Genomic DNA, 14,475 nt, shown 5'->3' on the forward strand with positions numbered 1-14,475 from the left:
GTTTTGCATTATCACTTAGTGGCGAGTTGCTCGGTTCTTGTTTTCCTTTCTTAAATTAGCCGACTAAATGCCCTTGTTAATTGACTAATTTGCCCTTTACTCAACTGCCTTGCCTAGATAGTCGACTAAGGCCTTTGCTTACTCGACTAACTTCCTGGCATATTCGACGTAGTGCATTGTTGCTCTTCAGCTCACTACTTTGATTAGTCGATTAACCCAAAACCCCCCTTCATTGTCAATTCCCTGATACAACCCACGACAGGTTGCACCCGATTCCTATCAGTTTGTCATTATGTGCATGGTTAAGTTTGAAAAATGGGAAGAAAAATCAATAATTAATACGTCAAAAGACTATTAACTATTTAAGTTTAGTGGGAAGAAAGATTCATAATAAAGATGATTGTTGTATTTTTTTTGAGCTTGGACTTTCTGAATCTTTTCCAGGACTGCTTGATTTATTTTTTCTACTGGTGCACTAAGCGTTTCTTCTGAGTATGATAACCATTGTCACAAATGTTGAAAACTTTGATAGTCAGTTTACTTTTCCAGATTTTAGACTTTTTTTTTGCCATCTTGCTGAAAGTTAATGGTTAATACTTCTTCTGTTTAGGATCCATTAAATTCCCAAAGACCTTCAGAAATTAGAAATCAAATCTTGGAGGCAGCTATATGTTTATATTTTACATAAATGAAATAACTAAATTTGTGATCTCTGCGTCCTAAACTCTACAGTTGAAGAGATTATAAGTATATTTATTTCTGAGCTCTTACTAAGTTGGATCTTCACCCCCCCCCCCCCCCCCTCGCGGTTCACAATGTTGTCTGATAGAGACATAGTGGAGATGACATTCTTTCCTACAGTGAATGAGGCCTGCTAGATCCTTGCTGAAGGAATTGCAGTCGAGGCATCAGACCTCGACATTGCTTTGGTAGTGGGAATGGGTTTCCCAGCATATACAGGTTTATAATTTTCTTCTCATACAACATCAGATTTTATTCCTAAGAACATTAATCACTTACTTCTTCCAAATGGGATCAGAGAGCAATCATTTTCTGGGCTAATTCTATTGGGGCCAGTTATAATTGCTCAAAATTGAAAGATTGGCCATTGAAATATGGAGTTTTCTTCAAGCCATATTCTTATTTAGTGGAAAGAGAGCTTCCAAGGGAACTACTCTGGTGAGAGATCCCAAATAATTTTGCTGAATGTTGCTTGTTGAACAAATTATCTGTTGATTCGAATGGGGTTAATTTATATGCTACATACAATATATTCAAGTTATACTTTCTGCAAGATGCATAGTTGATTTTCTCAAGGGTCTCCAGGTACAAGATATTGAATTTGAGGTTTAAAAAATATTTGAGTCAGCATTTATTCATCAAAATTGATCCCATTTTATGCATGTAATATTTATATAGAAGTTTGAATTGTTAGCATATTTAACAAAAGCATATGAAGAAATTGAAATAAATATGTTTTACGTGTTGTTTAGTCTTCAGTAACAGTTAATGGTTTGCAACTTCCCAAGTTTTGAAAGAAATTATGTACATTTGTCTCTGCCAATTTGTTTATCTAGAGTAAATTGGTTTTGCTTAAATGATTTATTTAAAATTCAGTAATATGCATGAGATGGCAATGTTCAACTTTCTTGAAAAATATCTCCGTTGTGTGTTGAGTTTGAGCAAAACTCCCTATGACCTAGTGATTTATGAGAACTAAATGTGGGAGTCATCAATAACACTCTATATTCTTCCTTTTGTTGATTGGAGTTGTTGGCTAATTTTATTTTTTTGAGATCAAAAGGTGAAATTTCTCACTTTAAGGGCCCCTCGCAGCTCAGTCCCAAGATTTCTGTAGGAAAGATAAATTACGGAACCCAACAGCAAGATTCGAACATAGGACCTGTGACTAGCTATATAGCGACTAGAATTCAAGACTCTTTAAAATCAATACGTCTCAACCACTTGGTTATGTCCGTAGAGCAACCTTATCTCTTTTGTTGAATAGTCCTGGGTTGTTGCACAAGTCTTTATTTTCACCTACTTTGAAAGTCCAAGGTTGTCGTTGTATCATTAGCTGGCTGCTTAATCTTGAAAGACATGGCTACCCAACTGCCCTGATACACTGATACTTATAACCATTGCTTGCAGGGAGTCCCACCCAGTTGAGCAGGCTAGCTCTTGGTTATGATGAGATCCAACCGGTCATCCGGTTTGCAGGATCAGTGCGTCTTCATCCACCAATTGTCTCCATATTACACACTGTCTGTATGCCTATATCGGGATGAAAAAACAGCAAGAGTTGATCATCTAGTATCATCAATCAATGCGGGATACGAGTTAGCTTGTTTTCCTTGGGAGCTTCAGACTTGTTGCTGGAGAAAAAAGGTTCCTTTCCCACCTCTTGATAATGACCGCATTCAAACATGTAAATATATATATATATATACTTATTTATACAAGGGATTATGTTAATGAAACACGTAGTGGAGCTCTTGTATGATCAATCTACGAATCCTATATGAACTGGACCTCATGCATTGATATGCTGTGTTGGCAATCGCCCGTTTGATATATTTTACCCCAGTTTTCATATTTTTGTTTGTGAGTTAGAAGATTATAAAAAACTTTATTTTTTCTTTGGCTGCCAGCGCAAGGCAGGCTGTGAGAAAGGAAAGTGATTTTACAAAAAAAGGAAACCAAAACGTGTGAAGAAATCGTTCGGCAGGTATATATATTCGAGCACAGGTAAATGATAAGCTAGCTATACAATGCAGCTGCCTGGGGCCTGGTAGATGCACCGAAAAGATGGAGAAGGTGCTGGCTGACAACCCAACCCACCCCACCAAGGAATTTGCATTATTGTTTACGTATGCTTAACGTGGAGTTCATGTGATGCTGGATAATGATTGAACTTCTCTAAGGTTGTGAGCCCAAATATAATTAAAGTGACTGACGCAAATATTAATAATATTATGTATGTATGCGTAATATTGCTCTTCTGTTTGGGTTCTGAAACAGCTAGCTAGCTAGCCTAGGTGAAGAGGAATGTTTTCTAACACTAAAATGTTAAAAAAAAAAGATTTATTAATGTGATTTTACATGAATGGAAAACTATACATACGACTCTTCTTTGACCTTAGGAAATCGTAAAATGTGGATAAGGGGACGGTTATTTCTCTTTTCGGACACCACCGTCGTTGAAGAGCCAGGGATGGATAGTCGGAGAAACCTAGTTACTGAATTGCCCATGTCCAAGGGCCGTAACATAGTCTGATCCGATGGCATTTTCGTCATTTAGAAATTCCTCGATTCCCGAAATAGTCTCATCTGTCTCAAGCCGCATCCTCCCCTTGTCCCCTCACCCCACCCCTGCATTACAAAATCACTCTCTCTCTCTCAAATCTGCTCCGTTTGGAAACGGCTCCGTCAGCCAATTGAAAACCGCAGAGGCATAGTATGAACTCGTCGAAGATGCGCCGGAAAGTGGCCCCCGCGGCGGCGCCGGAGGGCGACTCCGCCGACAAGTTAGACCAGCTCCTCCTGTCCGCCGCCATCTGCAACGGTGAAGACCTCGGTCCATTCGTCCGCAAGGCCTTCGCGTCCGGCAAGCCGGACTCCCTGGTCCACCACCTTCGTCATTTCGCGCGATCCAAGGAGTCCGAGATCGAAGATGTCTGCAAAGCACACTACCAGGACTTCATCCTGGCCGTCGACGAGCTCCGATCCCTCCTCTCCGATGTCGATTCCCTGAAATCCGCCCTCTTCAGTTCCAATTCTCAACTCCAGCACGTCGCAGGCCCGCTTTTGTCCTCTCTCGACTCCTTCGTCGAGGCTCGGAACATCTGCAAGAACGTCACTCTGGCGCTCGACTTGGTTCGCGCCTGCGTCCAGTTGATGGAGCTTTGTTCGCGAGCTAATAACCACCTTTCTTCGGACAACTTCTACATGGCGTTGAAGTGTGTGGATTCCATCGAGAGGAGCTTCCTTGACAAAACGCCGTCTTCCACGCTTCGTAGAATGCTCGAGAAGCAGATCCCGGCGATCCGGTCGCACATCGAACGGCGAGTCAACAAGGAGTTCGGCGATTGGCTCGTCGAGATCCGTATAGTGAGTCGCAATTTAGGTCAACTTGCGATAGGACAAGCCTCCGCTGCGAGGCAGAGGGAAGAAGAGCTGCGCATGAAGCAAAGACAGGCCGAGGAACAGAGTCGACTCAGTTTAAGGGACTGTGTTTATGCTTTGGAAGAAGAAGACGACGATGGGCTGGGCGGAATCGGCGACGACGGCAAGGACGGTTACAGTAACGGAGGGAATAGGATTTTAGGTTTTGATTTGACGCCACTCTATAGAGCGTATCATATACACCAGACGCTAGGTCTCGTAGATCGGTTCAAACAGTATTATTTCGAGAACCGAAAGCTTCAATTGACATCAGATTTTCAGGTATCTTCCATGACACCCTTTCTGGAATCCCATCAGACCTTTTTTGCTCAAATTGCTGGATTCTTTATTGTTGAAGATCGGGTTTGGAGGACTGGGGGACGGTTGATATCCAAAATGGAAGTAGAGAACTTATGGGACACTGCCGTGAGTAAAATGTGTTCTGTATTAGAAGATCAGTTCTCTAGGATGCAAACAGCGAATCATTTGTTGTTGATAAAGGACTATGTGAGTTTGCTTGGAGTGACACTGCGTAGATATGGGTACCTAGTTGAAGCTTTGCTTGATGTGTTGAGCAAGCACAGGGACAAGTACCACGAGCTATTGCTGTCAGACTGCCGCAAACAGATTTCAGAAGCACTTGCTGCTGATAAGTTGGAGCAGATGTTGATGAAGAAAGAATATGAGTACTCAATGAATGTGCTTTCATTTCAGATACAAACTTCTGATATAATACCTGCATTTCCATATGTTGCACCATTTTCTTCTACAGTGCCTGATTGTTGCCGAATAGTGAGGTCATTTATTGAGGATTCAGTGAGTTTCATGTCATATGGTGGGCAGCTTGATTTCTATGATGTTGTGAAGAAGTATTTGGATCGGCTTCTCAATGAGGTGTTAGATGGGGCATTGTTGAAACTTATAAGTACATCCATCTATGGAGTCTCTCAGGCAATGCAAGTGGCAGCAAATATGGCTGTATTGGAGCGTGCTTGTGATTTCTTCTTTCGTCATGCAGCTCAGCTTTCAGGTATCCCTTTGAGAATGGTGGAGAGGAGTAGAAGGCTGTTTCCATTGAATAAAGCCCGTGATGCTGCTGAAGAGATGCTTTCTGGTTTGCTTAAAAAGAAGGTCGATGGGTTCATGACACTGATTGAGAATGTGAACTGGATGGCAGATGATTCTTCTCAAAGTGGGAATCAAAGTGGGAATGAATATGTGAATGAAGTAATTATATACTTGGAAACTCTAGTTTCTACTGCTCAGCAGATATTGCCAGTTCAGGTTCTTAAAAGAGTTCTACAAGCTGTTCTTTCTCACATATCAGAGATGATTGTGGGTGCATTACTAGGGGAGGCAGTTAAGAGGTTTACCATAAATGCTGTTACAGGCATTGATGTTGATATACGGCTGTTGGAGTCATTTGCAGAAAATCTAGCTCCTCTTTTATCTGATGCAGATGCAAATCAGTTGAAAAATGCACTTGCTGAGGTAAGGCAATTGATAAATTTGCTTTTGAGCAATCATCCAGAGAATTTCCTAAATCCAGTAATCAGGGAAAGAAGTTATAATGCTTTGGACTACAGGAAAGTAGTAATCATATCAGAAAAATTAAAGGATCAATCAGACAGGCTATTTGGAACCTTTGGATCTAGGGGATACAAGCAAAACCCGAAAAAGAAGTCTCTGGATACATTGATTAAAAGACTCAAGGACGTGAACTGATTTTACAAAATCCTGTATGTATGTCTATCATACTTTAAGCTATACTTTATTTTCATCGTGATTAGAATTAGCTCATAGTTCTTCATTGCAAATGTAATCTTGCTCATAAGCTTTATAAGTTGTTAGTTTGATTTCATTGTGAGCTATGCAAATTTTATTCTGTAGGTATGGCATTCATGATGTATTGTTTATCCTATTAAATTCTTTTTGGCTACATCATTAGATATCCTCTGTTTCAAGATTCCTGCATGTAGTGCAGATCTCATATCAGCCAATTGCTAACTTATACCAGAACCCACAAGGTTAACTGTGCACCAGTCAACAACTGTACTGCACATGCATTGGGTTTCTTATGCAGCCTAGTTGGTGAAGGTTCACATTAAGTTGTTGATGAAATCCATCATTTTTATTAGGAGAGTAGTTATTTATGATGCTGTATTTTATTATATTTGGAAGTTATTGAGGTTTTAACAATTGAATATTACTATACTGGATAGGGATAGTTTTTATCAATCTAGAAGCATAAATATTCCTCTGAAATATCCCAATACTTATGCAAGAGGTTGCAAATTCTGCTTGGCTGTTCCATGAACTGTCGTGAGGCGAAGCTTGATACGACACACACCCACATTAATGGCCCCTGACATGTCTTTTTATATATGGTATGTGCGAAAGCAAGTTTATTTTGGCAGGTTTAGGTGTGAAAACAGGTGGAGGCATTTTTTTTTTTTTTGGATTGCAGGTGACAGTTGACGAACCAAAAGAGGCGCAATTAATTGCTCCTTTATGCCTATTGTCATCCTGGGTACAACTTTTGATGGGGGTAGTTAACCTCACGTGCCTATTCGTGCCCATTATTTATGGGGTATGTCATATGCCCCCTTTGAGTCAAAGTGCCTGTTTGTTAACTATAAATAGGCACTCTGCATGGTCTTTCCACTTTATTTTTAAGTAATATGCTATGTGCCATTCCTTCTACAAGATTTGAGTCTTCCTTTTTGTTCTTTCTCCTAGAATTCCCTTGTTTCCTTGCAACTTTCTGTCACTAAAACCATTATGACCAGCAGCACTTTTCTTGTAAAGCTCAAGGCTGCCCAGGTTCTCACTCCCCCAAAAGTTCCCGGCACTGAAAATTTGTGCTGGATGTCCTTCTCCAAAGATGATAAATTTTGCAACAAGTTTCATCTCACTTCTAGAGTTTTTTAAAATTGTGACAAGTTTCTCCAAGGATGATAACTTCTCCCAGTGCCAAACCATCCTAGAGGGCCTTGAAGTGGTGGCCTTCTTAAATTCAACCAATGTTGTTCTTGCCAATAGAGGTTTTGTAGAGATTTCAGTCTATGGAAATGCAATTTAGCTCAATACCACACCCTCTAGATGGAGCAAGAATCTCAATCCCTTGCGACTGCTTGGGGTGAGAATGACCCAATTTCACCATACTAGGAGGATCTGGTCCTCACTGAATCTGAGGAAGCTACCATTGAAGCTCTATGATCCTATGTGGAGGCATCCAATAAGTTAACCAATCATTTCGATAGGTATTCCATGGGTGCAAGGAAATCTAGCAAAAACACCTTCACTAAGTGTTTACTACTGGATTTACTTCACTTGTTGCAGCATTGGCCGAGGCTAACCTTTGGCCCCTTTGTTCTTGTTTCTTCACTAAAACTAGTTGCCCATCAATGTGCTAGCATGACATGCCTTTGTATCATAATGCTCCATTTCTTCAGGAGTTCTTTTTATGAATGATCTCCTAATGCTCCTTCAAAGGTGAGGGCATCTAAGTGGTTAAGTAAGGGGAACTAGCAAACCTGGGGCTGCCTGGTAATTAGATTGTGCATGCTATAGGGTCAACTTGGCCTTTGTGATTGACATAGACATGGAGTTTTCATGTCGCCTCTCTACATTATCCCAAGGAGGCAACTCTACCAAGATTTGTATATACAGGATGGCCTCATCTTGATTGCTGAAAATCTAAAAACACTGACTGATAATAGGCTGAAGTTTGCCTTGCTTGCCATTCCTTCTTTGTTGCTCGTCATGAGTGAAGGGGAATAGTTGGAAGTTGCAGCGTGCAATCCGTTTTTCATGACGAGGTAGTTGAGGTATGATCAAGGACTGTGAAAGTGAGTTTACCCTATGTTCAGAGCTGGCCCAACGAATTTGGGGGCCTTAGGCGAAAAAATTTGTCGAGGCCTTCTCAAGAGTATTAATTTTTTTTATAAAAAAATAAATAATACACCTTTTTACACAAACATTTCCTTTCTTTCTCAAAATAATTTTAACAAACAGAGCATAGACATACATTAATATACTAGAATCAGTGAATCAAATAACCAAAATAAAAGACAACAAATCAAAGCCAAAAAAATACCCACACAAGAACACCTAGAAAGCCTCAAAAACAACAAACCGAGAAGTTAAAGCTGAACTTGCTTCACAAGTTCACAACAAATCAGTGGTGATGGATGTGACCTTCAAAGCAACGACACCGTTGTATGGTGCCTCGGTCGAGGCTCGGGGATGCGTCTGTAGCTACGGGCTCACCGGTGAGAGAGATTGCTTCGCTGCTAGGGGCGGGCAGAGCTGGCCAACAATGACAATACAATAAACACATATCACAAATGGCAGATGCTAAAGTGAAGTCTAAAGGCTAAAGCAAGCAGTGAGTGTGTTGTGTGTAGTGACCGTCGAAGCGTGCGCACGAGAGAGAGAGAGAGGTGGGGAAGAGGGAAAAATTGAGAAGGAAAAATGGGTTTTATGGGATTATGGAAATTGGGATTTGGGAATAGAAGCAACAGTAAAAAATTGGGAAATGGAGAAGGGAAGATAAAAAGGTTTATTATGTTTTGTATTTAATTTTTTTAATAAAATATTTATTATTAAAAAAAATAAAAAATATATATTATAAAATTTTAAAATTAGGGGCCTTCCAATTTTAGGGGCCTTATGCCCCTGCATATATGGCTTCACTGTTGGGCCAGCACTGCCTATGTTGATAGTTAATGGTGTTTCAACACTTTTCTATAGTTCCCTCTAAGCAGGAAGTCAAGAGGGCTGGGCCAGATGCTTATGCCAAAGAGGTGGAGATATGATGTGAGGACATTTTGATCGAGGTAGTTTTGGCATCTCAACTTGGACTTACTTAAAAAATTCCTGAAAGAGCAAGGGCAGCTACTTATCACAAGGGTGGGAATTATTTTCCCATGGCAACTGTGCCTCCCAAGGTCAAAAGAATGTCCAAGGAGATTTGAATGCATTTATCCATAGTAGTAGAGCTTTTTGAGCTGTCTATAGATACAAAAGAGGGAGCCTCAGAAAAGAGAGGAAGAGACCCCTCGGAAGAAGGTATGTCGTCTGTTCTTGTGATTTTACTACTACTTGTCACTTCCCCTGCCCCCCTCCAGCCAATTACTTTTCCATGTTTGGATTTTGTCGCATCCATGGTTGTTTAGAATTGTTGTTTGGTCATGTGAGAGGAAATAAAATAGATGCTTCTATGAGGAGAATGGATGGAATGAAAAAAGCTTTTAGCAAAAGAGGTACAGGAGGACCAAGAAAAACTTGGTAGAAAACTAGGCATGATATCTGTTGTAATGGCCTTGAAGAAGATGTGGTCATGCATAGAGGTGATTGGCAAGCTGGAATTAATGTAACGAACCCCATTTAGTTTGATTAAGGATTCAAATATTGTTGTTTCCCTGTTTGCAAAGGGCCAAAAATGAAGCATAGACACACTCCTGGGGAGCAAAAGGTTGAGGTGAAAGGCTCTGGCATTGGAGAGGTAGCTAAAAAGAGAAATTAGTGCCTGAAGGAGTGGGTGCTGGAGATCAAAGTGCACCCATAAGGAGTGTGCTAACAAGTAGATATTCAAGAACCTAGCCCCTTTCTTCCGATATATGATGTGGTTTGCTGTTTGGAATCCAGTTCATCCGAAGTCTTCAATAGGAGATAGTGGTGCTGTTGGGAGGGAGAGTACCTGTTGCGGGAGGAGCAATTGAATTTGTCCTACAAGCCCATAAACAAGTAGCCCCTTCTATGGGGACAGCTCCAAAGGGAAAGGAACCATGGAGGAGAGGGATCAAGGAACTTAACTTGGAAGGCCTCATACAGTATGTGACTAATGAAGCACACTCTTTAATAGCAAAATATCCACAAGTTCATTTGATAACTAGCTTTAATCACCTTGATGTAGTGTGTTTTGCTTCTGCAACAATGATGACTAGAAGCACAGAAGGCCTAAAATGAGGCTTCATATTGATCCTCATCGTTCAAACATTTGAATGGTACTTGTATTAAGTTCCATGATGGCACTTGAGAAGGTCCGTAAGAACACCCCTGCTCCTCCTTTGTCGGTTGTGGCTAGAACTGTCAAATCTTTACACTCGTTCTCCCTGTTGTACCACCATTGCCTGGAAATCATCTCCTGGAAAACCAATCGTATACAGTGAGTAGAGTCGCTGGATTGCAGGAGGCAGGGAAGGAATAGAGTTCATGGGTTCTAGAAAGAGAGAGCTGCAGTGGAGAGCCATTGAGCAAAAGCAAATAAATTGATTAGCCCCTTCTGAATGGGAGGTCTGCTCTATAAATTGCACTTGGACTAGAGTCAAAGTGAACCCTTGAGGTAAAATTCTTAATGACAACATTTGGCACATTCTCTTTGGCTCTACTAGAGGGAAACTCAACTATGTACTCCAATAATGTGTATGCAAAGCTGCTATCCCCAAAGCTGCCACTTTGTGTGAGGTAGTTGCTCCAGGTGTACTGGCATTAGGTGAGTGCTTCGAACGATGGTATAGATTCTCATTGAAAGCATTTTCTGCCGATTCCCATTTGTCTTTTAGTATTATCTGTTTTTGTGAAGCTCTTGAGCTGTGGAAGAGGAACATTTTTATGAAATCTTAAATTTAAAACCTTCAATTCGCAAATACCTCTTAAGTCTCATAGGTGGGGAAATCCCCATGCATGCCCCGGCCTGGGCCTTAAGGATAGTGCAACACAAGTATTATAGTATGTGATAGAGATCCTACTGATTGGTTGTGGGGCTTGCAGCCAAGCTAATGTCGGCAAGTATGGATCTTATCCTGCAATCAGTTATACCACAGCTAAATGGAGATTTGCTCAAACAGGGACTCGTTTGTCCTTGGCAGAGGTTTGCTTGCCAAGCCAAAGATACCCATGACTGGACGGACAAGAGTGTTACATCCACTTCCCAAACTGGCTGTTATATCTACTTTTATCGCGAGGCTAAAATGCGGCTGTTCCATGGACATTCATTCTGTATGAAGCTAGCCACGTGGAACTGATCTAGGAAGTACATCTTTGTATTGTTCTGTTTGTATTTCAGTTTACGGTAATCTATGATTGGGAACTTGAACCTTCTGGTTCAGGCAAGGGCCTGAGAACGCGTCCATTTACCCGATTGGATGAGTTTAAAATCTTATATTATGGTCCTTATTAAACATTTGCAGCTGCCATGGTCATTGGACAGTTATGAAGTGACGAGAGTCACACAGTACCCCAATAAAATATTTTAATTTCAATATCATTTTGGACGTTTGGTATACTTGATTGCACTCAAATGCCTTTAGGTACAGTTTTTGTGCTGTTGACCTTCTAGCACAAAGAGAGATCGGTGAAGTAGCATGGAAGGACTAAAGCTTAATGTCAATTGTACCCCAAAAAAGAAAAAAGAGGCTTTATGCTCTTGACCCTTTTTTTTTTATTATTATTATTGTGATTGGCTTGTATATTCAAATAATCCTTTTAGGTGTGGCATTTAAATTTTAATTCTGCCCTCCCCCTGATGAACATGGAGGCACTTTTGCTGTAAAGATCCTTGGATGGTCCCATGACCTTCCCTGTAATTGAGTACTCGTTGTCTCCTCTTCTCATTTATATGCACAGCCTGGAACCACCTAATATTCTCTCTGTTTTCCATCTCTCGGTTTCCTAATTATATATTATATGGATGGTTGGATTTGCTTCTGTTTAGAAGAATTTTAGAAATCTAATCAGAAATTACTGTATGTATATAATATATCAGAGGAGTGGAATGTGATATACGTGTAAAAAAAATAAAAAAAAATTAAATAAAAATTTGTTTGATGGCGATTGACCGTTGTAGTTTCTTAGTTTTAGGCAATATTTAAAAAAAATAAACTTGTGTAGTGATAAGATTATTTGATAAATTAATTATTATTTAGATATCACGAATTTAATTTTTGTTGACATAATTAAATTTATTTTTTAAGTAAGGTATAATAAGGATATTTTAAGATAATATTTTATTGATAGGATTTTATGACATTAAAATATGATAAAATTTGAACTAGGTTATACACTATTCAAATTAAAATTAAAAATTAAATATACACCCTTTTAAAGTAATTTACTTAATAAAATTATGTTTCCAATAATTTAGTGTTTTAACTTAAGTAGTTTTAGTGTTTTTTTTTTTTTTTTGGGGGGGGGGGGGGGGCGGGGGTGGTGTGGAAGAGAGGATCCTTGGTGTGTCACTTTTTAAAATAATTTTTAATTAATATTGTTGTATGTTTAGTTATTTTATAAATTTATAATAGATTAATAAAATATTAATTAATCATTTATTACTTATTTTATATTTGGTAAATAGGTGTTGTATTGTACTTATTAATGTTAAAAGTAAGTAAAAGCAGGAGGTCTTTGCTCTTAACCTACTTTTCTTGGAGACCTCCTGCTTTTTATCAAGCGATACTTTAAAAGCTTTTTAATTAAAGACCAAACATGCTCCTTTATTTATTTATTTTTATTTTTTTTTGGGGGGGGGGGGGGGGGGGGGTTAAATTTAGTTTTAGAAAACTATATATTTAGTGAATCCAGCAGCAGCAGCCTGGAAAGGGAGAAAAAGGAGAGTTCCAATGTCACCCTTAATCTGAGATGGATATGAATTAAGACCAACTGACTATATTTTATTGATATTGATTAACAACAAGACAAATCATGCACTTTATTCATGACTTATTGACTACGATACAACTACCCCCCCCCCCCCCCCCCCCCCCCCCCCCCCCGGGGTGACTTTATAAAACTGAAAAAACCACATTTTGGGCAAAGCTTTTTCTTTTGTAAATTAAACACACGCGCTGTCACGCAATATAGAAGTGCCCTGACTGAAAAGAAATGTTTATTGATTCATATAAAAGAATTGTCTTTGTATGATAAACACATTTTTTTAAACAAAAAAAATTAAAGATTCTCACAAAAATAAGAGAGAATCTCCGGAATCTGGTGAAAAAATCCCCCAGTGATGCTCCGCGTGGTGTAGAAAATCCAATAGAAAATAGGCGCAGGACGCCCACGTGAAAATGCGAGAAACTCAGTTGGGGTGTTGCTACGCTCCGTCGCGGGTTATCATCCACGCTACTTCCCATACCATTTGTCAAACATCCAATGGGAAGAACTTCCGTCGACGTCCCGTAATCACCCCCCTCGCGATAAAACTCCTCAATCCTCTCTCCGGCTCCACCTCGTTTCACCAAAAAAACTGTGCACCAAACCCCCCTCCCTATAAATCTCGATTCTCCAACTTCAGGACTGGGAAAACACCAACCCTATCTAGTCCTCAGAAGACGGACGATAAAGTGGAGAGAGGGAGAGAGAGAGAGCAAAGGAAGGAGCAAGTAGCGCAGATGATGGATCATCGAATCTTGTTTCTGATCGCCTTGTTCACTCTGGCCGCGTCGTCGTCCGCCGGAGAGGATTCCCTGACGGCGTACCAGGTCCTACAGGCGTACGATTTTCCGGTTGGGCTACTTCCGACAGGCGTGAAAGGCTACGAGCTGGACAGATCGACGGGGAAATTCAAGGCGTATTTGGACAAGACTTGCACTTTCGAAGTGAGCGGTTACCAGCTCAGGTACCGGTCGACCATCACGGGGGTGATATCCAAGGGCAAGATCACGAGCTTGAAAGGTATAAGCGTGAAGGTGCTCCTTTTCTGGGTGAACATCGTGTCGGTGACTCGGGAAGGCGACGAACTGGAGTTCTCGGTGGGGATCGCCTCCGCCGTATTCGAGGTCGAGAGCTTTGCGGAGTGCCCTCAATGCGGTTGTGGCTTCGATTGTGTCAACGGAGGGAGGGGGCGCGTGGGCCTCACTTTCAAACGCCTCGCGTCTTCGCTTTTCTAGGGTGAAATGCTGCTTATGTGTGTAGCTGCTACTGCTAGCTAGTCAGTAGTCTCTTTGTCTTTTCTGTAGCGGATTCCACTATAAATAAATTTGAAACCACTTTATTTTTCTCACCATCATCGGCACTAATTAATTTTTTTTTCTAATATTAATATTAATATTAATATTAATTACTGAAGCCTTACTCTATTTTATCGCTACTTTATAAATTTAATATAACAAAAACAACACCACAATATTTTTTCTCTCTCTTTTCTTTTGAAATTTAATTATTTGTCAATTTTTTTGTCTCTAATTTGATAATAATTTAAATATGATTTGAATTAAAAAATGGTAAGAAAAGAAAAAAGAGTTGAAAAATAAAAATAAAAATTTCAAGTAAAGTCTTAAATTTTTATCAAATCACAAACTGGTGGGG

At 40.0% G+C, this 14,475-nt stretch overlaps 2 protein-coding genes across 2 annotated transcripts; both read left to right on the forward strand.

Annotated features, from left to right (window-relative positions):
- The first annotated feature begins 3,195 nt into the window (after positions 1-3,195).
- LOC127798847 (exocyst complex component SEC15B) lies at positions 3,196-6,093 on the forward strand. The gene has a single exon (XM_052332481.1). It carries the CDS (start codon positions 3,460-3,462, stop codon positions 5,887-5,889), a length of 2,430 nt encoding a protein of 809 aa, XP_052188441.1. The 5' UTR covers positions 3,196-3,459; the 3' UTR covers positions 5,890-6,093.
- Positions 6,094-13,255: 7,162 nt separating this feature from the next.
- Positions 13,256-14,170, forward strand: LOC127798854 (uncharacterized). Its single transcript, XM_052332494.1, has one exon. The coding sequence runs from the start codon at positions 13,560-13,562 to the stop codon at positions 14,055-14,057; it is 498 nt and encodes a 165-aa protein (XP_052188454.1). The 5' UTR covers positions 13,256-13,559; the 3' UTR covers positions 14,058-14,170.
- Positions 14,171-14,475: the final 305 nt, after the last annotated feature.

Source organism: Diospyros lotus, chromosome 1, assembly GCF_014633365.1.
Source record: "Diospyros lotus cultivar Yz01 chromosome 1, ASM1463336v1, whole genome shotgun sequence".
NCBI classification, from domain to species: Eukaryota; Viridiplantae; Streptophyta; class Magnoliopsida; order Ericales; family Ebenaceae; genus Diospyros; species Diospyros lotus.

What these genes read in the sequence shown, in the direction of transcription:
- LOC127798847 (XM_052332481.1), top strand. Translation starts at nt 3,460, where the DNA reads ATGAACTCGTCGAAGATGCGCCGGAAAGTGGCCCCCGCGGCGGCGCCG.
- LOC127798854 (XM_052332494.1), top strand. Translation starts at nt 13,560, where the DNA reads ATGATGGATCATCGAATCTTGTTTCTGATCGCCTTGTTCACTCTGGCC.